The sequence below is a fragment of the Astatotilapia calliptera genome, chromosome 8 (genome assembly GCF_964374335.1).
Source record: "Astatotilapia calliptera chromosome 8, fAstCal68.1, whole genome shotgun sequence".
Lineage (NCBI taxonomy): Eukaryota > Metazoa > Chordata > Actinopteri > Cichliformes > Cichlidae > Astatotilapia > Astatotilapia calliptera.
The window spans coordinates 13,585,044-13,607,340 of NC_137429.1; the positions used below are offsets into that span (position 1 = coordinate 13,585,044).

The window sequence follows — 22,297 nt, forward strand, 5'->3', positions numbered from 1 at the left end:
TGCTGTGTTTTTCTGTACTTAGCAGTCATTTGTATTCTGGGAATAAAAAGGGACAAAAGCTTAGTTTGCCTGGGAAAACAACCCAACAAAAACAGTTTATTAATCATTGATAAAACCAAGAATTTACTCCGAGCCCAGCTTTGAGTTAAAAGAGACACAAACTCACAAAGCTGAACCTGTCAGACAAAAGTAGATCCCATCACTTCAGTAGGCTTATACTTCTTACTCATTGGTTGAAAGTGCATAAAATGATCAAACCTTTTTTGCAAGACTGCAACAAGGTTTTGTGCTTTCATCATTTGAACTTTCAGCATACAGTATTTATCAGATTTTTTTTTAAAAAGGACCAAGCAAAGTGTAAAAAGATGAGTTTGAAATCCTTTGCACTCTGCATCAGTGGCCATATAACAATCTGGTCCAGCCCATATTTCTTCCAAATACACTCAGTATATGAAAGCACAAACTTTCCTTCAGCATTCCACTCAGTTTGACCTTCAACCTGCAATAACCTTAATTCAGCTTTGTTAATCCTGTCGTTTTGCTTGAATTTGCTAAAAATGGCTCTTCAGTTGAAATTTACACCTTAGCACTCACACAAATACCAACAATCCTTCCAACAAACATCACTAGTGCTGTCCTGGTTCAACATGCTTAATCTCACTCTTAATCATATGAACTCTGCTGCAGTTTGTTATTACATCTATAGCAGCTCTGATAATATTGTGGCTTCTCATGTAACTGCAAAGTCACAATTATCGCTTCATCAAAGTAGTAAAATAACACAGTAAAATATAAGCACACTTTCTAAAAGTGACCATCTCTGTCTCCAAATTTCTCCTTTGCTCTACGCTTCTTCTATGGCAGCAACTTTACTGGACTTGGTTGTGTTCTGGAGGGTGGCTGAAGACGAAGATGAGGTGGTGCTGGACTTCTTCTCCATGGATCTGAATGAAGTTGTGGTGGTGCTGGACTTTTTCTGCACGGTCTGGATGGTCTTCTTCCTCTTGACATGAAGAACTTCCATCGCATCCATGTTGACACCTTGCTGGATCTCCTCACTGGTCTCCACCTGCTCAGAAGCTTGCTGTTGCTGTTGTTGCTGCTCCTCCATCATCTGCTGATAATGCAGCTGAAAGGAAGACAGAGAGGACGTTTTCAAGACCCTTTGCTGTCTAAGGACTTCCTTATTTTATATATATATATATATATATATATATATATATATATATATACATATATATATACATATACATATATATATATATATATATATATATATATATATATATATATATATATATATATATATACATATACATATATATATACATATATATATATACATATACATATATATATACATATATATATATACATACATATACATATATATATATACATATACATATATATATACATATATATATATATATATATACATATATATATATATATATATATATATATGTTGGGGTTTTTTTGTTTTTTTTTAAAGACACTGTACTAATCACTATTGTCACCATTCCATGATGAACTTACCATCATGTGTTGCTGATACTTCGCAATAGCCTCATCAGCGCTAACTCCATCAGCCAGCCCCAACTCTGCAGCCCGGCGTGCAAGCTCTGCTTTATGAGAACCAGGAGGGGTCCAGCCCACTCCTCTGATCCAGTTCAGGTCCGACTTGTAGTTCACCTTGAATAAAAAAGAAAAGAAATGACAGTGGTATATTTCTACTACAAATAAGCAAGTGGCCCAAATTTAATACATGGCATTCTTAAATAACTTGGGGTTAATGTTTTCAATACATTTCATTCAATCTTTGGAAGATTTTGGTTAAGCCTGGGCTTATAGTCAGTTAGTTTTTTAATTAAAAAAACATGAATTATGATTCTGATTAAGGCAACAAAACAAGCCAAAAATAAGTTGCTCTGACTGAGCAGTTATACTTTGTGGCTTAAAACTGCAAGAATGATTCAAAAGGTCCAAAAAACATGGGATCTGTAAACTGGAAAACCAAAACAATAAACTCAAAGAGGGTAAAAGAATTCACAGAATTGTGGCTCATTATTAGACCAATACACAGACCAGTTCAATAATGAGAACGCTCTAACCAGCAACCACAAAATGACCCCAATGTTAATCCATGGGGCAACTGTCCGTGTTAAAAGTACACATGCTTGTTTTTTCAGGATCATCGTGTGACTAAAAGTAAACACTGAATTTGGCTCATGCCATAGGTCCCACTGTTGCACAAGACATTTGCTTTTTGAGCACCTAACAGTGCTTCTTCCCTAAATACATATCAATCAATCAATAAATGACACATCAATAAATGACAGTAATTATATTTTCAGATCCAGCTCAGTTGCACGAGCATCACAACTTACATCACTCTGCAGTTTGTAGGCCTGCTTTGCATGCTTGACATTGAGCTGTTCGGGGTCACAGGTGTAGTCGTGGAGCTTGTGTCGATAGGTGAGGTCACTAGCCTGAGCTTGGCTCTTTTTGGCGTGCAGGAACTCAGGCTGATCTGGGCGGATGTTGTAGTGGGCACGTTCCTCCTTGGACTGACGTTTGTACTCTAAGTTGCTTTGGAGTTTGCTTGCTGCCAGAGAGTGCAACATCTTAGGGTCATCCTCCACACAGCGCAGGCCTACCTGGTGGCCCTTCTCCTTCAAGTGAGCCTCCTTGTAGCGGAACTGTTGCAGGGAGAAATACAGGGTCAGCATCCTTTAAATGCCTTTGTTTAATACTGTTACTGTATAGTATAAAAATGTTTGTCCTGGAATAATAGCCTCGAAAATGTATTTCAATGCAACAAGGCCCATAACTCACATCACTAGCGATTTCTCTGGAAGCCTTGGCAGTTTGGAAGGGAATAGCGTCCAGCCTCAGGTCGTAGCCCGATGTCTTCACTTGCTCCCCAGACGCCTTGTAAACTTTCTTCGTGGAAAAATAATGCTCAAGATTAAAATGTTATGTAGAGATATTATCATCTTTTTTTAAAGGATTTTAAAAAATATTTTTTGTAAGTATTTAGCTGATAAATGTGCCTTACATCACTAATCTGCTGGGCATTCATCTTTGCTCTGATGAAGTCTGGATCATCTGGATGCAAGGTGTATTTATGCATGTCGTCATTCTTTCCAGATTTGTACAGCCTCTGTAGTGGATGAGAGGCACAGGCATGAACAAGGTAGAAATATCACCGCCAGCAGCTAAGACAGCAAAAGACTTAGAGCGGAATCAGGTTTTTGAATCAGTTCTCTCTTATAAGCATTTCCATCTTCTTCCTACCTCACTGCACTGCTGATAACTAGTCTTAGCGTGAACTATATCAGGAGAGTCAGGTACTGAGGTAAACTTCAGGCTGTCTGGCAGCTGGCGATACCTCTTCTGCAAGAAGGAAGACCACACACACATTTAGACACAGATGGCGAAAGCTTTTAAAGCAATACTGCATAAATGCTAAATTCAGCTTCATATGCAGTCAGAGCTGGAGCTCATAACCTTACAGGAGTTTAATTAAAACCATAAACATGATGGATATATTACTTTAATTTGACAGTAAACTGCAGCAATATTATAAATTAACAGGTTTCGGTGCATTACTCACATCACTTATAAGTTCTCCAGCCTTTTTGGCAGACTCCAGCTGAGGCGCACCCACTCCATCCCAGGCTACCCCTTTCATGAAATTGAGGTCTGACTTGTAGAGTTTCTAAACATAAAGTAATAGAGCAATAGATGAGTCAGGACATTTGCACTTCCTATTAGTAATTTAATCTCTTCTTTACTCCCAGCCCTCACCTCACTCTGCAGTTCATAAGCCTTTTTGGCCCATTTGACCTTCATGTCGTCAGGGAGCACCGTGTACTCGTGCAGCCTCGTCCTGTAGTCCTGGTCGCTGGCCAGTGCCTGCGCATTCTTAGCCGCCACCAGATTAATCATGTCTGTCGTGAGGTGGTACTGTCCGCTGGTTGTCAGTGCATCCTTGCGGTACTCCTGGTCGCTGGCCAATCGGCCGGCCTGCAGGCAGTGCAGCATACGTGGGTCGTCCATGATGCATTTGACCCCAATGTGCTTCCCCTTTTCCAGCAGGTGGTTGTGTTTGTACTTGTACTGCAGAGACACAAGTTAGATTAATCAACTGGAACTGATCAACAAATTTTAATCAAAAGGATACAAAACCCTGCATACGATTCCTACTTTACCAGAGCTTAGAGTGAGCATTTTTTTTAAAAACTTAATCATGGTTGATTTAACTCTTTAAATGCTTGGGTTTTGCTGTGCTGTTCAACAAATGTGATCTTACATCACTGGCGATGCCCGTGGAGCTCTTGGCAGCCTGGAAGGGGATGTCCTGCATGGTGAGTTTGTATCCCTGAGCCCTGAGAGTGTGCCAGGACTCTCTGTACTTTATCTGCAAAGAAAAAAAGTTATCTATATTGTATATACATATAACATTTGAAAAGAACATGCTTATGATCACTGTATGCTGTTAAGTACCTCACTAAAGTTGGCTGCATTGATCTTTGCTTGTGTAATCTCTGGCCTCTCAGATGTAATAGTGTAGCTGTGTTGGTCATTCACCCCTTTCTCCTTATACAAACGCTGGGACAGAGAGATAAAACCCAGTTTATTATCATTCAAATCATCAAATATTTCCAGCAAAGTAACATGCCTGGTTATTTCTAGTAATCTTAAAAAGGAACGTTGCAGCTTAAGCAAGCAAAAAAACATTTACAAGAAAAGGAGAAACTAAAACAGTAACGTTATTGTCTTACTTCATTTGCAATCTGTGAACTGTGTTTGGCATGGATAATATCTGGAGAGTCAGCAACAGAGGTGTGCTTGAAGTTGTACGGCTGCTGACGGTACTTTTTCTGTTGCAGAGAGAATTAAACAGTTAGTTTTTGGTGTAAATCAAGTCAATGTTTTGAATTCCCACCAACAAAATCAAAAGTTAAACCCAGAAAATTTATAGTGAAACATTTTTACCACTGAAAACGTCAGATCCAGAATCAACTATACGATTTCCCTTGATCATGCATCAAGATAGGGTGAATATAGGCAACCTAACATGCACTGAAAGCACTAAAAAGGGCAGAAAGTAAATGAAAAGCATAGGGGATATCTCACTTCACTGATGAGGTCTGTGGCCTTCTTGGATCCTTCAATCTGCAGAGCACCAGTGGCGATCCAGGCTGTGCCACGCAGGTAGTTCAGGTCAGAGCGATACAATTTCTGTAGGGTGGACAAAAAAGAATAAAATAGGAATATTACAGAAGCAAACGTGATTCCATTTTATTACTGTCAGTTACTATCTAGTACAAGTTTCAGCCTTTAATAATCAATTTGCCTGGTAGACGTGTGCTGTCTGTTACAGAGATAAATAAACCAGCCTTGTAACCAGCCTCAAACACACTTTAAGTATCAGATACTAGCTGTTTCTTTAAAATAGCTTGGCCTCAACAATTGGCACTAAAAACTGAAAATCTTGATCACATCTCTGAATGTAAAAACAAGTCTCATTACATAGAAACAACCACTGCAAAGGTTTTTTTTTTAATCTACAAATACAGCATTTCATGTGTTCATTGATTTAATGGTTTAAAATTGTAAAGTACAAATAATGTTGCCTTTGTGCTCTTTTTCACAGCAAGCTCAGTTGTGACAGAAGAGCGTTGTTAAATCTATAAATAAAAGATGCTGCGAGCAGCTGTCTGCCGTCACTCTCACCTCACTCTGCAGGGTGTATGCTTTCTTGGCAGCTAGCAGCTTCAAGTCATCCGGCAGCGCGGTGTATTGATGCAGGGACAGCCGGTAGTCCTGGTCACTGACTAATGACTGTGCCTTTTTAGCATGTGCAACCTCCAACATGTCCATGGGTAGGTGGAACTTTGAGAGTTCCTTTGCAGAGTCCTTCTTATACTTGATCTAGATGGGGAAATGTGATTACGAGAATATTGTATAATCATTAAAATATGATTTCTATCAGCTAAACTGCAGAAACTAAGTACTCACATCACTCTGTAGCTTGCTGGCATAGACTGAGTGAGCAATGTTCAAGTCATCCTGCAGTCCCTTCAGGCCGATCATCTTCCCTTTGGTCTTCTGAAATTCTTCTCTGTACTTTTGCTGAAATGACACACAAAACACACAAAGCTTAGTGAGGAGAGCTATTTGAAAATCTGTGTTGACAAGAGCAGTTTCAGTTCAACTTTCTGCTAAAAAATAGTAATAATGTGGTTTCATATGATGAAATGGATTCTCACATCACTGAGGATCTCTGCAGATGCTTTGGCAGATTGGAAAGGAATGGCATCCAGACACAGCTTGTAACCGCCATCACGTATCTTCTTCCAAGATTCCTTGTATTGCGTCTGAAATGTGTCGGATGGACAAACTCAGTTTCACCGCGAAAACATTATATAAAACCTGCCGCAGAGAAGAACTTTTTGACTGACTAAATGTGCCTATGTATGGTTTTACCTCACTGATATTCATGGCATTCAGCTTGGCTTGCACCAACTCGGGTAACTCTCCACTCAGTGTGTAGTTGTGCTTCATGTTTTCACCCTTCTCCCTGTACAACCTCTGTAAAGAAGAAAAAACAGCACTAAAGATCAGTTTACCGCAATGAAACAAGCCTTAAAATAACTCAATCTGGTGAACTTCTAGGTGCTACAGTGGTTTTTGTGGCATATGTCAAGTGGGCCAAAAAAACTCAACAAGCTAGGTAACAACATGTTTGTTGTATGCTATATCACGCAATAATAACATATGGCTGAGGCTACAAATGTCAGCTGAACTTACATCAATTGCAAGTTTGTTGCTTAGTTTGGCCTGGTTCATCTCTGGAGTGTCTTCAACACTGGTGAACTTCAGAGCGCTTACATCCTGACGATACTTTTTCTGGAGAAGAAAAATACCCCAGTGATGAACACTAGGCTGTAACAATGGGAGGCAACCATAAAAAACTCAATGCATATACGTGTTGGGACCACTAGAGGGCACACACTATATCATAAATATCCCACATAGCAAAATTGGTATGGCCTGGATCTGGCCCACACAATGTGCTTACACATGGCCCACATACCGAAAAGAATGACGGCCCCGATCTGGTTTGCCAGAGGTGGCTCACACATGGGCCAGTTGCAGACACACTGCTGGCCCTGTGCTGGCCCAGAACATTTTGAACTCTGGCCCCAGATGTCAGCCTAATGTGTACCTTAATCAAGCCATGTAATAACAACATGTACTGGAACATAATAGTGGAAAACTAGCAAGACAAAACTCTGTTCAGACAGAGAATGGACTGATTCTTATATAATGCCTTTCTAGTCATCCAGATTACTCAAAGTGCTCTGTACAACATGCCACATTCACACACTTTGTCTAAACTGGGTGCTTCCTAACTATATTCTAACTCTTGACATGCAGACTGGAGGCAGGACTCGAATCACTTACCCTCTGATCAGTAGGTGACCTGCTCTACCTCCTGAGCTTCAGCCACCCAGTGGTAAACATGACTAAACCCTCACTAGGTTTAGGATAAAGTGTACATCACAAACCTGTCAAACCTGCAATTGAAACGTTGGCTACCATAGCAGTATAGTATCGCAACATGGCATTTGGGTCTTCTAACTAAAACAGGAAAATGGTAACATAAATAGTGCCATCATTGCCAGACCTGCCCCACATCTGGTTGATATACACCCCGCCATGACACCAGTCAGTCAGAAGTGCCAGCTTGATGCCAGATCTGGGCCAGACCTGTTTTGTATGAGCCTGGGCCACATAAACCAAAACATAATAGGGCCAGATGTGGCATGCCATCGCATAAACAGTGCCATCTACATCTGGATGACATATCACTTGCCATGCCAGAAGTCAGCCAGCTGTGCCGGCTTGACACCAGATCCAGACCAGACTTTTCTGCTATGTGGGATGGATCCTAAAAAATAAAGTACCTAAAAAAATCAAAAAGATGGAAAAACAAAAGGAGACTTTGTTAGATAGATACATAACCACATGTTCACAAACAGTATACAGAAAAATGCTCGCTCAGGACGGGCTCCAAGATCTGTTCTGTTTCATAAACTAATGGTGGTAACATGAGTGGAATGACAAATAAGTGGCTGCTCATGATGAGATTAAGAATAGTGCATGTAGATTCCAGCCTCGTGTATCATATGCAGAACATTACAAAAAAGACTGCACCAGATAAAAAGAAGTGACTTCTGAGATATCAGATTCTTTACAGGATGGGCTTCTGGAAAGTGTAGGTACAAGAAAATGGCCAAAAGAATTTATCAAGAATGTTTGCTAAGTAGGAGGAATCCCGACTTGAACCCAAGACCTCTTGATCTGGGGTCAAATGCTCTCGAAGAAACCTGATAGCAAAGGCTTTGACTCAGATTGTGTCAGGAAACACTAAGAACAAGGAGAGTCAAAGGATAGGACAACATTTGTATGAAAATATAGTTTAGAAATGAACAAAGGTGAAAAATTAAGGAACAGTGTTTTACTGAATTCAAAGTCAGGCCTGGAAAAAGCCCTGACAACTAAGGTTTTGACTCGGATTGTGTCAGGAAATTCTAAGAAGCACGAGATCCAAGAACGCTTACAAAGTAGGGGGTATCCCGACTTGAATCCGAGACCTCTTGAACTGCAGTCAAATTTCTGTGAAATTATACGTTAGAAATGGACAAAAGGGAAATATTAAAGATTTAGATTTATCTGAATGAAAAGGCAGGCATGCAAAGAGCGTTTGTTAAGTAGGGAGCATCCTGACTTGAACAAAAGACCTTTTGATCTGCAGTCAAATGCGCTGCCACTGAGATATACCCCCAATACCCCTTCCCAATGAACCTGACAAAGCTTTCATGAAATTAAATGTTAGAAATGGACAAAAGGGAAATATTTAACATCTACATTTTTCTGAATGCAAAGTCAGGCCTGCAAAGAAAGTTAAGTAGGGGGCATCCAGACTTGAACCAGAGACCTCTTGATCTGCAGTCAAATGCTCTGCCACTGAGCTATATCCCAGTTACTCCTAATACTCTAAAAGAACCCTAATAGCTAAGGCTTTGACTCGGATTGTGTCTGAAAACACTAAGATGCATGACAGTCAAGAATGTTTGCTAAGTAGGGGGCATCCGGACTTGAACCAGAGACCTCTTGAACTGCAGTCAAATGCTCTGCCACTGAGCTATACCCCCAATACCCCTGCACTGATCAAGAGGTCTCTACTTAGCAAACATTCTTTGCAGCCCTAACGTTGCATTCAGAAAAAACTAAATGTTTAATATTTCCCTTTTGTCCATTTCTAACGTTTAATTTCATGAAAGCTTTGTCAGGTTCATTGTGCAGGGGTATTGGGGGTATAGCTCAGTGGCAGAGCATTTGACTGCAGATCAAGAGGTCTCTGGTTCAAGTCTGGATGCCCCCTACTTAGCAAGCGTTCATGACTGTCGTATATTCAGACACAATCCGAGTCAAAGTCTTTCCTATCAGGGTTCTTCTAGAGCAGGGGTGCCCAATCCCGGTCCTCGAGAGCTACCGTCCTGCAGCTTTTAGATGCATCCTTGTTCCCACACACCTGAATCAAATGAATGGCTTGTTATCAGGCCTTTGCCAAACATGATGGCATGCTGTAGAGATCAAACCATTTGATTCAGCTGTGTTGGAGTAGGGATGCATCTAAAAGCTGCAGGACGGTAGCTCTCGAGGACCGGGATTGGGCACCCCTGTTCTAGAGCATTTGACTGCAGTTCAAGAGGTCTCTGGTTCAAGTCCGGATATCCCCTACTTAGCAAACATTCTTGACTGTCATGCATCTTAGTGTTTTCAGACACAATCCGAGTCAAAGCTTTAGATTTTAGGGTTCTTTTAAAGCATTAAGAGAAATGGGGGTATAGCTCAGTGGCAGAGCATTTGACTGCAGTTCAAGAGGTCTCTGGTTCAAGTCCGGATGCCCCCTACTTAGCAAGCGTTCATGAACGTCATGTATATTCAGACAAATTCCAAGTCAAAGCCTTTCCTGTCAGGGTCCTTCTAGATCATTTGAACCCAGATCAAGAGGTCTTTGGTTCAAGTCGGGATGCCCCCTACTAAGCAACTTTTCTTTGCAGCCCTGACTTTGCATTCAGAAAAAACTAAATCTTTAAAATTTCCCTTTTGTCCATTTCTAACTTTTAATTTTGACTGTGTCTGAATATACATGACATTCATGAACGCTTGCTAAGTAGGGGGTATCCGGACTTGAACCAGAGACCTCTTGAACTGCAGTCAAATGCTCTGCCACTGAGCTATACCCCCATTACCCCTGACATGTGAACCTGACAAAGCTTTCATGAAATTAAACGGAAGAAATGGACAAAAGGGAAATTTTAAAGATTTAGATTTTTCTGAACGCAAAGTCAGGCCTTCAAAGAAGTTTTGCTAAGTAGGGGACATCCGGACTTGAACCCAAGACCTCTTGATCTGGTGTCAAATGCTCTATAAGAACCCTGATAGGAAAGGCTTTGACTTGGATTGTAACTGAATATACATGACAGTCAAGAATGCTTGCTAAGTAGGGGGTATCAGGACTTGAACCAGAGACCTCTTGATCTGGGGTCAAATGCTCGATAAGAACCCTGACAAGAAAGGCTTTGACTGTGTCTGATTATATATGACATTCATGAACGCTTGCTAAGTAGGGGGTATCCGGACTTGAACCAGAGACCTCTTGATCTGCAGTCAAATGCTCTGCCACTGAGCTATACCCCCAATTTTCAGAATGCTTTAAAAGAACCCTAATAGCTAAGGCTTTGACTCGGATTGTGTCTGAAAACACTAAGATGCATGACAGTCAAGAATGTTTGCTAAGTAGTGGGTATCCAGCCTTGAACCAGAGACCTCTTGAACTGCAGTCAAATGCTCTGCCACTGAGCTATACCCCCAATACCCCTGCACAATGAACCTGACAAAGCTTTCATGAAATTAAATGTTAGAAATGGAAAAAAGGGAAATTTTAAAGATTTAGATTTTTCTGAACGCAAAGTCAGGCCTTCAAAGAAATTTTGCTAAGTAGGGGGCATCCGGACTTGAACCAGAGACCTCTTGATCTGCAGTCAAATGCTCTGCCACTGAGCTATACCCCCATTCCTCCTAATGCTTTAAAAGAACCCTAATAGCTAAGGCTTTGACTCGGATTATGTCTGAAAACACTAAGCTGCATGACAGTCAAGAATGTTTGCTAAGTAGGGGGCATCCGGACTTGAACCAGAAACCTCTTGATCTGCAGTCAAATGCTCTGCCACTGAGCTATACCCCCATTTTCCGGAATGCTTTAACCCTCTGATGCATGAATTATGAAAGCCTTGGTCAAGATTTTTTTCTTAAGTGCTTTTATTCTTCTCAGGACATGAAAAAAAATGTTCAACTCTTTTTTTCCCAAAAATATGTTTTTTTATAAAGTTATAAACTTGTCCACTCCAGTGGACTACATGCGCCTGAGCACTTAGCATGAAATACTGTGAATTTACTATAAAAATTAATTACCTTGTGTTCTATTGTAAATATACAAACACTTGTTTGCTTGTATCCTTTGAAAAACATCTCAGCAATTTTTTTGGAACTTTCAACTCATAAGGCCCCAATGTTTAGACGTAAATAACAAAACCAATCAACAGTCCTAGCTGTGAATCCTACACCTGAATATGGCAAACTATCTCCAACAAGAGAAACATTTTTGAGTCTACACAGTTCTATAACGATGCAGGACAGTATTACCAAGCCCTTAGTAGCATGCTGGAAGAAAACACAAACTGACATCTTAGTCTCTGCATCTCCAAACACTTCTGTGTTCATCACACCTAGGCTGTCCGTAGTTCCTATGTCTCTGTTCTGCTCTGGCAGCCACTCTCATCATCACTGGACTTATCACTGAACTCATCATCACTGCACTCATCAATGAAATCATCATCACTGGAGCTGGATGGAATTTCCTGGACTATTCTGTACGCTGCCTTATTCTTTGCTGCATTTGAAGTCTACAAAATATGATAAAATAATTATTATAGTAACTCAAACTACAGCTGATCTGCACAGAAATATATATTTTAAATGAGTAGCTTATAAATGTAACAATTATATGCTTACTTATAACCAAAACAGTCCCAAAAAACAGTGAGACAATTTATGACTTATGTTAAAAAAATATAGTGGGTAATGCATGATGTCCACTACAGTGGACACATGGTTAATCGTAGTTTTCTACATATTAGACATAACAATTTCTTATTCCAAACAGATAATATCCTTCCCTAGATGTTACTGCATATCATCATATTTTTTTTACCTGTTGGGCTCTTTTAGCATAGAAGGATTGACAGGATATGCCAGCAGTGGTCAGCAGGGGTGACAGTTTGTCTGCCATCTTTGATTCAGAGGAAATTTACTTGCAGTTGCACTAACTGAACACTGAATTGACCTCAATGGAGCATGGCAGCAGAGAGCACTCTAAAGGCTAATATGCAGTTCCACCATAGAAACCAATGCATTAAAGAGATATGTACGTTTTAGTAGCTGTCCACTCCAGTGACCAGTCAAATGCTCTGCCACTGAGCTATACCCCCATTCCTCCTAATGCTTTAAAAGAACCCTAATAGCTAAGGCTTTGACTCGGATTATGTCTGAAAACAATAAGCTGCATGACAGTCAAGAATGTTTGCTAAGTAGGGGGCATGCGGACTTGAACCAGAAACCTCTTGATCTGCAGTCAAATGCTCTGCCACTGAGCTATACCCCCATTTTCCGGAATGCTTTAAAAGAACCCTAATAGCTAAGGCTTTGACTCGGATTGTGTCTGAAAACACTAAGATGCATGACAGTTAAGAATGTTTGCTAAGTAGTGGGTATCCAGCCTTGAACCAGAGACCTCTTAAGCTGCAGTCAAATGCTCTGCCACTGAGCTATACCCCCAATACCCCTGCACAATGAACCTGACAAAGCTTTCATGAAATTAAATGTTAGAAATGGAAAAAAGGGAAATTTTAAAGATTTAGATTTTTCTGAACGCAAAGTCAGGCCTTCAAAGAAAATTTGCTAAGTAGGGGACATCCGGACTTGAACCAGAAACCTCTTGATCTGCAGTCAAATGCTCTGCCACTGAGCTATACCCCCATTTTCCGGAATGCTTTAAAAGAACCCTAATAGCTAAGGCTTTGACTCGGATTGTGTCTGAAAACACTAAGATGCATGACAGTGAAGAATGTTTGCTAAGTAGTGGGTATCCAGCCTTGAACCAGAGACTTCTTGAACTGCAGTCAAATGCTCTGCCACTGAGCTATACCCCCAATACCCCTGCACAATGAACCTGACAAAGCTTTCATGAAATTAAACGTTAGAAATGGACAAAAGGGAAAATTTAAAGATTTAGATTTTTCTGAATGCAAAGTCAGGCATGCAAAGAAAGTTTGCTAAGTAGGGGGCATCCCGACTTGAACCCAAGACCTCTTGATCTGGGGTCAAATGCTCTATAAGAACCCTGATAGGAAAGGCTTTGACTCGGATTGTGTCTGAAAAAGCTAAGATGCATGACATTCAAGAACGTTTGCTAAGGAGAGGGCATCCGGACTTGAACCAGAGGCCTCTTGATCTGCAGTCAAATGCTCTGCCACTGAGCTATACCCCAATTACCCCTGACATGTGAACCTGACAAAGCTTTCATGAAATTAAAAGTTAGAAATGGACAAAAGGGAAATTTTAAAGATTTAGTTTTTTCTGAATGCAAAGTCAGGGCTGCAAAGAAAATTTGCTTAGTAGGGGACATCCCGACTTGAACCAGAGACCTCTTGATCTGCAGTCAAATGCTCTGCTACTGAGGTATAGCCCTATTCCTCCTAATTCTTTAAAAGAACCCTAATAGCTAAGGCTTTGACTCGGATTGTGTCTGAAAACACTAAGATGCATGACAGTCAAGAATGTTTGCTAAGTAGGGGGTATCCGGACTTGAACCAGAGACCTCTTGAACTGCAGTCAAATGCTCTGCAACTGAGCTATACCCCCAATACCCCTGCACTGATCAAGAGGTCTCTACTTAGCAAACATTCTTTGCAGCCCTGACTTTGCATTCAGAAAAAACTAAATCTTTAAAATTTCCCTTTTGTCCATTTCTTCCGTTTAATTTCATGAAATCTTTGTCAGGTTCACATGTCAGGGTTAATGGGGGTATAGCTCAGTGGCAGAGCATTTGACTGCAGATCAAGTCTGGTTCAAGTCCGGATACCCTCTCCTTAGCAAATGTTCTTGAATGTCATGCATCTTAGCTTTTTCAGACACAATCCGAGTCAAACCCTTTCCTATCAGGAAATGCTCTGATCAAGTAGAGACCTCTTGATCAGAGCATTTTGATCTGCAGTCAAATGCTCTGCCACTGAGCTATACCCCAATTACCTGTGACATGTGAACCTGACAAAGCTTTCATGAAATTAAACGGAAGAAATGGACAAAAGGGAAATATTAAAGATTTTTCTGAACGCAAAGTCAGGCCTTCAAAGAAATTTTGCTAAGTAGGGGGCATCCGGACTTGAACCAGAGACCTCTTGATCTGCAGTCAAATGCTCTGCCACTGAGCTATACCCCCATTCCTCCTAATCCTTTAAAAGAACCCTAATGGCTAAGGCTTTGACTCGGATTGTGTCTGAAAACACTAAGATGCATGACAGTCAAGAATGTTTGCTAAGTAGGGGGTATCCGGACTTGAACCAGAGACCTCTTGAACTGCAGTCAAATGCTCTGCCACTGAGCTATACCCCCATTACCCCTGACATGTGAACCTGACAAAGCTTTCATGAAATTAAACGGAAGAAATGGACAAAAGGGAAATTTTAAAGATTTAGATTTTTCTGAACGCAAAGTCAGGCCTTCAAAGAAGTTTTGCTAAGTAGGGGGCATCCGGACTTGAACCCAAGACCTCTTGATCTGGTGTCAAATGCTCTATAAGAACCCTGATAGGAAAGGCTTTGACTTGGATTGTAACTGAATATACATGACAGTCAAGAATGCTTGCTAAGTAGGGGGTATCAGGACTTGAACCAGAGACCTCTTGATCTGGGGTCAAATGCTCGATAAGAACCCTGACACGAAAGGCTTTGACTGTGTCTGAATATACATGACATTCATGAACGCTTGCTAAGTAGGGGGTATCCGGACTTGAACCAGAGACCTCTTGATCTGCAGTTAAATGCTCTGCCACTGAGCTATACCCCCATTCCTCCTAATGCTTTAAAAGAACCCTAATAGCTAAGGCTTTGACTCGGATTGTGTCTGAAAACACTAACCTGCATGACAGTCAAGAATGTTTGCTAAGTAAGGGGCATCCGGACTTGAACCAGAGACCTCTTGATCTGCAATCAAATGCTCTGCCACTGAGCTATACCCCCATTCCTCCTAATTCTTTAAAAGAACCCTAATAGCTAAGGCTTTGACTCGGATTGTGTCTGAAAACACTAAGATGCATGACAGTCAAGAATGTTTGCTAAGTAGGGGGTATCCGGACTTGAACCAGAGACCTCTTGAACTGCAGTCAAATGCTCTGCCACTGAGCTATACCCCCATTACCCCTGACATGTGAACCTGACAAAGCTTTCATGAAATTAAACGGAAGAAATGGACAAAAGGGAAATTTTAAAGATTTAGATTTTTCTGAACGCAAAGTCAGGCCTTCAAAGAAATTTTGCTAAGTAGGGGGCATCCGGACTTGAACCAGAGACCTCTTGATCTGCAGTCAAATGCTCTGCCACTGAGCTATACCCCCATTCCTCCTAATGCTTTAAAAGAACCCTAATAGCTAAGGCTTTGACTCGGATTGTGTCTGAAAACACTAAGATGCATGACAGTGAAGAATGTTTGCTAAGTAGTGGGTATCCAGCCTTGAACCAGAGACTTCTTGAACTGCAGTCAAATGCTCTGCCACTGAGCTATACCCCCAATACCCCTGCACAATGAACCTGACAAAGCTTTCATGAAATTAAACGTTAGAAATGGACAAAAGGGAAAATTTAAAGATTTAGATTTTTCTGAATGCAAAGTCAGGCATGCAAAGAAAGTTTGCTAAGTAGGGGGCATCCCGACTTGAACCCAAGACCTCTTGATCTGGGGTCAAATGCTCTATAAGAACCCTGATAGGAAAGGCTTTGACTCGGATTGTGTCTGAAAAAGCTAAGATGCATGACATTCAAGAACGTTTGCTAAGGAGAGGGCATCCGGACTTGAACCAGAGGCCTCTTGATCTGCAGTCAAATGCTCTGCCACTGAGCTATACCCCCATTACCCCTGACATGTGAACCTGACAAAGCTTTCATGAAATTAAACGGAAGAACTGGACAAAAGGGAAATTTTAAAGATTTAGTTTTTTCTGAATGCAAAGTCAGGGCTGCAAAGAAAATTTGCTTAGTAAGGGGACATGTCGACTTGAACCAAAGACCTCTTGATCTGCAGTCAAATGCTCTGCCACTGAGCTATACCCCCATTCCTTGGAATGCTTTAAAAGAACCCTAGAAGAACCCTGATAGGAAAGGTTTTGATTCAAATGATCTAGAAGAACCCTGACAGGAAAGGCTTTGACTTGGATTGTGTCTTAATATACATGACGGTCATTAACGTTTGCTAAGTAGTGGACATCCGGACTTGAACCAGAGACCTCTTGAACTGCAATCAAATGCTCTGCCACTGAGCTATACTCCCATTTCTCCTAATGTTCTAAAAGAACCCTAATAGCTAAGGCTTTGACTCGGATTGTGTCTGAAAACACTAAGCTGCATGACAGTCAAGAATGTTTGCTAAGTAGGGGGTATCCGGACTTGAACCAGAGACCTCTTGAACTGCAGTCAAATGCTCTGCCACTGAGCTATACCCCCAACACCCTTGTACAATGAACCTGACAAAGCTTTCATGAAATTAAACGTTAGAAATGGAAAAAAGGGAAATTTTAAAGGTTTAGATTTTTCTGAACGCAAAGTCAGGCCTTCAAAGAATGTTTGCTAAGTAGGGGGCATCCGGACTTGAACCAAAGACCTCTTGATCTGGGGTCAAATGCTCTATAAGAATCCTGATAGGAAAGGCTTTGACTCGGATTGTGTCTGAATATACATGACAGTCAAGAACGCTTGCTAAGTAGGGGGCATCCCGACTTGAACCAGAGACCTCTTGATCTGCAGTCAAATGCTCTGCTACTGAGCTATAGCCCTATTCCTCCTAATTCTTTAAAAGAACCCTAATAGCTAAGGCTTTGACTCGGATTGTGTCTGAAAACACTAAGATGCATGACAGTCAAGAATGTTTGCTAAGGAGGGGGCATCCGGACTTGAACCAGAGACCTCTTGATCTGCAGTCAAATGCTCTGCCACTGAGCTATACCCCCATTTCTCGGAAAGCTTTAAAAGAACCCTAATAGCTAAGGCTTTGATTCGGATTGTGTCTGAAAACACTAAGATGTATGACAGTCAAGAATGTTTGCTAAGTAGGGGGCATCCGGACTCGAACCAGAGACCTCTCTCCTGAGTTCAACATAAGACCTGGTTCATTAGATTAGAACACCCATTATGCATCTGGAAATTATAGGAAGCAGGGACTTATACGCCCTGAATCGAATTAAAAATCCACCCCTGTAGCTATTAAATTAAGATGAAATCCACATGAACTTATCAGTTAGGGCAACAAGAAATGCTAAATTACATAATGTCAAATTATATGTCTCTTGTACTCAAAGTGAGACCTGGTTCCACAGAGCAGAAGCCTGATAGTTTTGGGCTTCTGAATGGAAATTTAGCCCATAGGCCTGAAGGAGCAAGTTTTCTCATAGTTGAAAGAATGCCTGGATATGTTGGATGAGCTTTATAGTTTTATGTTTTTTAACATGTAAAATCAGATTTCCTCATATTTTAAAGTATGAACTTCAACTTGAATTGAAAAATATATAAACAGATATGATTTTAAACCTTGGAAGTTTCTGTGATATAACTCTCTAACCAAACTGAACACTAAGAAGATTGAGACTGATCTAAAAAAAGAATACTTTTGCCTCATTTTTACTAAAAAAAAAAGGGGGAAATATTAATAACATTTAACAGTGATTGTTTTATAGCTACTCGGAGCAATGCCTTGTCAGTCATAGTATTAAACATTACCTCGCTGACCAGCTCCCCAGCTTTCTTTGCTTGCAGGACATCCAGAGATTTCGAGGCCTCCCAGCCAACGCCCTTCATCCAGTTCAAATCTGACCTATACTGTTTCTGAAAACAGACGTGCGCACATATCAGTATCAAATTCTGCAGTACTTTTGCATGAAATGATTGGTCATTCCAGTGCCTAAAAGTAAGATTTACATCGCTTTGTAGTCCATAAGCCTTCTTCGCCCAGGCAACATTAATGTCAGTTGGCAGAGTAGTGTATTCATGGAGTATAGTCCTATAATTGGTCTCAGTTGCCAGGTCTTGAGCCTTCTTGGCATGGCTGATGTTCAGCATATCCAGGGAAACACTGGAAATGAAGATTAGTTTCAATGAGGAGCTTTGTTCCAAAACTGCAGAAAATGAAAGGTCAGTTATTGTTGAGTTGAGTTCAGCTCTTTGCTGATTGGGGTCTACTTAAAAAGGAGGATAATACACTTCATTTTACTTTGACTTTATCTGGGGTGATGGCTCATGCAGTCTTTATCAGAGCTTGTTTGACCTTTTGAAATGAAATGTCCTGTAAAACTTTCTAAATTGCTGCTGGTATGAAAAGAAAGCAGGATATTGCTAAGGAATCTGCTAATAATGTTTGTAATAATCTAAAAGCTTCTGTCAGTAGTTTTCCTCTTCAACTGATATCTGATAAATGATATAAGCTCTTTATCTCATTTTTAGAGTTACTGAAATGCTATAACACATGCATCATTACCCTCTGAGGTATAAAGATAAGAATATTAGGGCTAAATGACCTCGCTAACTCAGAAAATGCAAAATGAATTGCTTCACTTATTACCAATTAATTGAAGAAGACCATGCAACACAGATTTAAGAAACTATACCCAACTATAAATGACTCCCTTTACTTTATCTCTAGTACCAGATGCATCTGGGTGTAAAGAACTAAGCTTGGCCTCACCTGTATTTGGTCTTAGTGTCCTCGTAGTTCTTTTTGTAGTGGCGATCACTCTGTAGTTTGGTGGCCAGAGTGGAGTGAGCCATCTGAGAATCCTCACTGACCGCTTTAATGCCAATCATCTTGCCTTTGTTTTTCTCATACGTCTCTTTGTATTTCACCTGCAAAAAGACAAGAAATAAATGGTTCAAGATGCTAAATGCTACTTCTTAAAGAATCCAATGATTTCAAAATGCTGCAACTCAACCTAACCTAAGGTTATTGCAAATTTCAGAGTAAAAGAGAATAGAAACTCACATCACTAGCCAGGTCTCTCTTGGCTCTTGCTGTGAGTATAGATAGGGAGTCCAAACGGAGCTCAAAGCCCTTTTCCCTCTGCTTCTCCCAGTTGCTCTTGTACACTTTCTGCAAAGACAAATGCATGAGGAAAAAAATCATATCAGCACCTCACACACACATATTGAGAAACTCGTTAAATTGCTTTCACCTTCAGGTGAAAACACAGAAAACTGTGAGGGCTGCGTGAGACAGACTAGAGACAATTTGTGAGACAAATTAAGCGTGAAAGACAATTTCACGTTGAACGGTGCGTGAGCTGCTATTTCAAAAGACTTAAAGTGCATTATATCACGTCATGTGGATTTTTAAAAGCAAATCTAATTTTGATAATTTTAAATTATTGGACTGAATAACTGGCTAACCAGCTTGATTTTGTACCATATGGAGACACTAAATAAGTTCAGCTGAATATAAGAAATTGGCTTAAATAGATTCCGCTTTCTGAGAACAACACTATGTCGAACCAGGTCACAGAATCAAACTGCTTTTAAGAAGATAAAATACAGTTTGTTTGTGACATTTTATATATATATATATATATATATATATATATATATATATATATATATATATATATATATATATATATATATATATATATATATATATATATATATATATATATATATATATATATATATATATATATATATATATATATATATATATATATATGTGTGTGTGTGTGTTTGGTTGATATATACAGTTTTGTAATGATACCCTATGATTCATTAACTTGTAGAATCATCTTCAGCAGCAATAACTGAAAGTAATCGTTTTCTGCAGATCCTGGTAGCTAGTTTTTTACCTTTTTAATTTCTATGAAAGAACAAGGGACGTACTTGGTTTTCCACATAAAGTCCCTTTAAAACATAATTTGTCAAATGATTGCATGCATGAACTTATACCAGTTCAAGTGTGAGACACACGGCAGTCAACTGCACATTCTTGAGGAGCTTGTATAACGTAGCAGATAACAGATATAGTTTAAAAATGTGAATATTTGTTTTCTACATCAATTTTTTTATAAATGAACTTACTGCACTGAGAAGGTCCGCGTTAGCCTTTGCTTGTCTGAAAAGAGGTTCGTCCTTTGTGATGGTGTACTGGTGCAGCATCTGCTCTGTGTTTGCTTTGTAGGCCAACTGAAAAGTCACATAGATTAGTATATACTGCAAGAATGCACTAGAATGAATGGCGTCTCATTCCGGCTCTAAAGTGGAGACTTACATCGCTCTGCAGTTCCTGGCTTTTCTTTGCGTGCTTGATGGAGAGATCATCGGCCACCTGGGTGAACCTGATGCTGTCTGCCTTCTGACGGTATTTGGTCTGAGAGAAAAAAGCAGCCAAATAAATGGTGTGCTTGAAAGAAAACAGCAACAAACTAAAATATAAACACAAGCACATTTCCACTCACATCACTAAGCAGCTCTCCAGCTTTCTTTGCCTGAGTGATGTTGAGACATCCTTCGGTCTCCCAGCCCACTCCTTTCATCCAGTTCAAGTCTGAACGATACTGGTTCTGCAGAGAGGAACAAATGTCAAGAAAGACTTCTCCAAAAGACTTCTCTTTGCCTTTTTCTTCATGTCTCTGCATTTAAAAGAGACCCCTTAACCAAAATATCACCCTCAGGTGGCTCTCTCACCTCACTTTGGAGGGCATAAGCCTTTTTGGCCTGCTGGACCTTGATGTCATCTGCCATGACTGTGTAGTCGTGGAGCTTTGTGCGATACTCCAGGTCACTGGCGAGTGCCTGGGCCTTCTTGGCATGGCTTAGGTTGATCATGTCCAGAGGAAGGCTGTACTGGGCCTGGCTCTCTTTAGAGCCCTTCTTGTATTCAATCTGAAGTTGTAACAAAAAGCAATAGGTAACCTCTGAGGTTATACTCTGGGCTTGTGTGAGTCACACAAGTCTACACTATTACATTGCAGGTCAAGCAATTCTACTTACATCACTGCTCATCTTAGCCACTTGCAGAGAGTGCAGAGTCTTGGAGTCGCTCACGTTGACCCCCACAGCCTTCTCCTTGTTCTTCATGTAACTCTCTTTGTATTTAATCTGAAACACATGCCCGTCTGACTTGATTTCATTTGCCAGCTTTTACTTCTGATTAAAGCCACTTAGATTTTTGCTTAGATGTCTTTGCAGCAAAGAGAAGCGTGAGTTTACTTACGACACTTGCAAGGTCTCGGGAGGCCTTGGCTGCTTTGACGCTCAGATCGTCCACACCAATTTCACAAGCTTTAAACTTTGTCTTCTCCCACTCCTCTTTATATTTAATCTGAAGAAACAGAAATGGGTTATGGCATCATAATGCCAATAACAAGATAGATCATGTGGATTGGTATTGAATTCTGGGTGCTTGCATGACGAGTGAAGGTAAGCTATTGATGCAAGTGTGAGAAGAGTAAACTTACATCGCTACACAAAGCAGCATTGGCTTTGGCTTTTTGGATTTGGGGCAGGTCTTGGGATAGTGTGTACTGATGCTTTGTCTTCTCATACCCGGCTTTGTAATTTAACTAGAGGCCACATGAATTACATGGTTAGAAAAAATAAGAAACTTATTAAGTGTTATGCATGGTGTTATACTGTTTACTTACGTTGCTGACAAGCTGAGCATTTTTCTTGGCCAAAACAATGTCAGGTGTGTCTGTCACTGACTTGTACTTCACCTGGTCAATGTGCTGCCTGTAGTTCTTCTGCAACCACAATGACAACAGCGCTGGGATGAAGTTTGCTATCTGAGAACCGACTTTACATTTGAATAATTTTTCTGATTTTAAGTGCTTTTAAAAAAAACCCTTTTA

General features: G+C 40.4%; 1 protein-coding gene and 20 non-coding genes across 22 annotated transcripts in view; 2 read left to right on the forward strand and 19 right to left on the reverse strand.

The window, feature by feature from the left end:
* Positions 1 to 64: 64 nt before the first annotated feature.
* Positions 65 to 22,297, reverse strand: part of nrap (nebulin-related anchoring protein) — a 29,343-nt gene continuing 7,110 nt past the window's right edge. For both annotated transcript variants that reach the window (XM_026163111.2, XM_026163112.2), the window contains 29 exons: positions 22,091 to 22,189; positions 21,905 to 22,009; positions 21,661 to 21,768; positions 21,438 to 21,545; positions 21,132 to 21,329; positions 20,903 to 21,007; positions 20,716 to 20,814; positions 20,526 to 20,630; positions 19,444 to 19,551; positions 19,150 to 19,307; positions 18,387 to 18,540; positions 18,189 to 18,293; positions 6,823 to 6,921; positions 6,499 to 6,603; positions 6,282 to 6,389; positions 6,031 to 6,144; positions 5,746 to 5,943; positions 5,146 to 5,250; positions 4,791 to 4,889; positions 4,513 to 4,617; positions 4,319 to 4,426; positions 3,814 to 4,125; positions 3,620 to 3,724; positions 3,301 to 3,399; positions 3,062 to 3,166; positions 2,839 to 2,946; positions 2,391 to 2,702; positions 1,540 to 1,695; positions 65 to 1,129 (listed from right to left, as the gene is read on the reverse strand). In XM_026163111.2, coding sequence (XP_026018896.2) covers positions 845 to 1,129; positions 1,540 to 1,695; positions 2,391 to 2,702; positions 2,839 to 2,946; positions 3,062 to 3,166; positions 3,301 to 3,399; positions 3,620 to 3,724; positions 3,814 to 4,125; positions 4,319 to 4,426; positions 4,513 to 4,617; positions 4,791 to 4,889; positions 5,146 to 5,250; positions 5,746 to 5,943; positions 6,031 to 6,144; positions 6,282 to 6,389; positions 6,499 to 6,603; positions 6,823 to 6,921; positions 18,189 to 18,293; positions 18,387 to 18,540; positions 19,150 to 19,307; positions 19,444 to 19,551; positions 20,526 to 20,630; positions 20,716 to 20,814; positions 20,903 to 21,007; positions 21,132 to 21,329; positions 21,438 to 21,545; positions 21,661 to 21,768; positions 21,905 to 22,009; positions 22,091 to 22,189 — 3,975 coding nt within the window. In that variant the 3' untranslated portion in view covers positions 65 to 844. The remainder of the gene's footprint in view (positions 1,130 to 1,539; positions 1,696 to 2,390; positions 2,703 to 2,838; positions 2,947 to 3,061; positions 3,167 to 3,300; positions 3,400 to 3,619; positions 3,725 to 3,813; positions 4,126 to 4,318; positions 4,427 to 4,512; positions 4,618 to 4,790; positions 4,890 to 5,145; positions 5,251 to 5,745; positions 5,944 to 6,030; positions 6,145 to 6,281; positions 6,390 to 6,498; positions 6,604 to 6,822; positions 6,922 to 18,188; positions 18,294 to 18,386; positions 18,541 to 19,149; positions 19,308 to 19,443; positions 19,552 to 20,525; positions 20,631 to 20,715; positions 20,815 to 20,902; positions 21,008 to 21,131; positions 21,330 to 21,437; positions 21,546 to 21,660; positions 21,769 to 21,904; positions 22,010 to 22,090; positions 22,190 to 22,297) is intronic.
* Positions 9,162 to 9,233, reverse strand: trnac-gca (transfer RNA cysteine (anticodon GCA)). The gene has a single exon. It is a non-coding gene; the product is annotated as a tRNA-Cys (tRNA).
* On the forward strand, positions 9,392 to 9,463 carry trnac-gca (transfer RNA cysteine (anticodon GCA)). The gene has a single exon. It is a non-coding gene; the product is annotated as a tRNA-Cys (tRNA).
* On the forward strand, positions 9,923 to 9,994 carry trnac-gca (transfer RNA cysteine (anticodon GCA)). The gene has a single exon. It is a non-coding gene; the product is annotated as a tRNA-Cys (tRNA).
* trnac-gca (transfer RNA cysteine (anticodon GCA)) lies at positions 10,261 to 10,332 on the reverse strand. The gene has a single exon. It is a non-coding gene; the product is annotated as a tRNA-Cys (tRNA).
* On the reverse strand, positions 10,714 to 10,785 carry trnac-gca (transfer RNA cysteine (anticodon GCA)). Its single transcript has one exon. It is a non-coding gene; the product is annotated as a tRNA-Cys (tRNA).
* trnac-gca (transfer RNA cysteine (anticodon GCA)) lies at positions 11,088 to 11,159 on the reverse strand. The gene has a single exon. It is a non-coding gene; the product is annotated as a tRNA-Cys (tRNA).
* Positions 11,261 to 11,332, reverse strand: trnac-gca (transfer RNA cysteine (anticodon GCA)). Its single transcript has one exon. It is a non-coding gene; the product is annotated as a tRNA-Cys (tRNA).
* Positions 12,737 to 12,808, reverse strand: trnac-gca (transfer RNA cysteine (anticodon GCA)). Its single transcript has one exon. It is a non-coding gene; the product is annotated as a tRNA-Cys (tRNA).
* On the reverse strand, positions 13,111 to 13,182 carry trnac-gca (transfer RNA cysteine (anticodon GCA)). The gene has a single exon. It is a non-coding gene; the product is annotated as a tRNA-Cys (tRNA).
* Positions 13,622 to 13,693, reverse strand: trnac-gca (transfer RNA cysteine (anticodon GCA)). Its single transcript has one exon. It is a non-coding gene; the product is annotated as a tRNA-Cys (tRNA).
* trnac-gca (transfer RNA cysteine (anticodon GCA)) lies at positions 13,996 to 14,067 on the reverse strand. Its single transcript has one exon. It is a non-coding gene; the product is annotated as a tRNA-Cys (tRNA).
* Positions 14,573 to 14,644, reverse strand: trnac-gca (transfer RNA cysteine (anticodon GCA)). The gene has a single exon. It is a non-coding gene; the product is annotated as a tRNA-Cys (tRNA).
* On the reverse strand, positions 14,746 to 14,817 carry trnac-gca (transfer RNA cysteine (anticodon GCA)). The gene has a single exon. It is a non-coding gene; the product is annotated as a tRNA-Cys (tRNA).
* Positions 15,199 to 15,270, reverse strand: trnac-gca (transfer RNA cysteine (anticodon GCA)). Its single transcript has one exon. It is a non-coding gene; the product is annotated as a tRNA-Cys (tRNA).
* Positions 15,372 to 15,443, reverse strand: trnac-gca (transfer RNA cysteine (anticodon GCA)). The gene has a single exon. It is a non-coding gene; the product is annotated as a tRNA-Cys (tRNA).
* trnac-gca (transfer RNA cysteine (anticodon GCA)) lies at positions 15,545 to 15,616 on the reverse strand. The gene has a single exon. It is a non-coding gene; the product is annotated as a tRNA-Cys (tRNA).
* On the reverse strand, positions 15,746 to 15,817 carry trnac-gca (transfer RNA cysteine (anticodon GCA)). Its single transcript has one exon. It is a non-coding gene; the product is annotated as a tRNA-Cys (tRNA).
* Positions 16,257 to 16,328, reverse strand: trnac-gca (transfer RNA cysteine (anticodon GCA)). The gene has a single exon. It is a non-coding gene; the product is annotated as a tRNA-Cys (tRNA).
* trnac-gca (transfer RNA cysteine (anticodon GCA)) lies at positions 16,848 to 16,919 on the reverse strand. Its single transcript has one exon. It is a non-coding gene; the product is annotated as a tRNA-Cys (tRNA).
* Positions 17,351 to 17,422, reverse strand: trnac-gca (transfer RNA cysteine (anticodon GCA)). The gene has a single exon. It is a non-coding gene; the product is annotated as a tRNA-Cys (tRNA).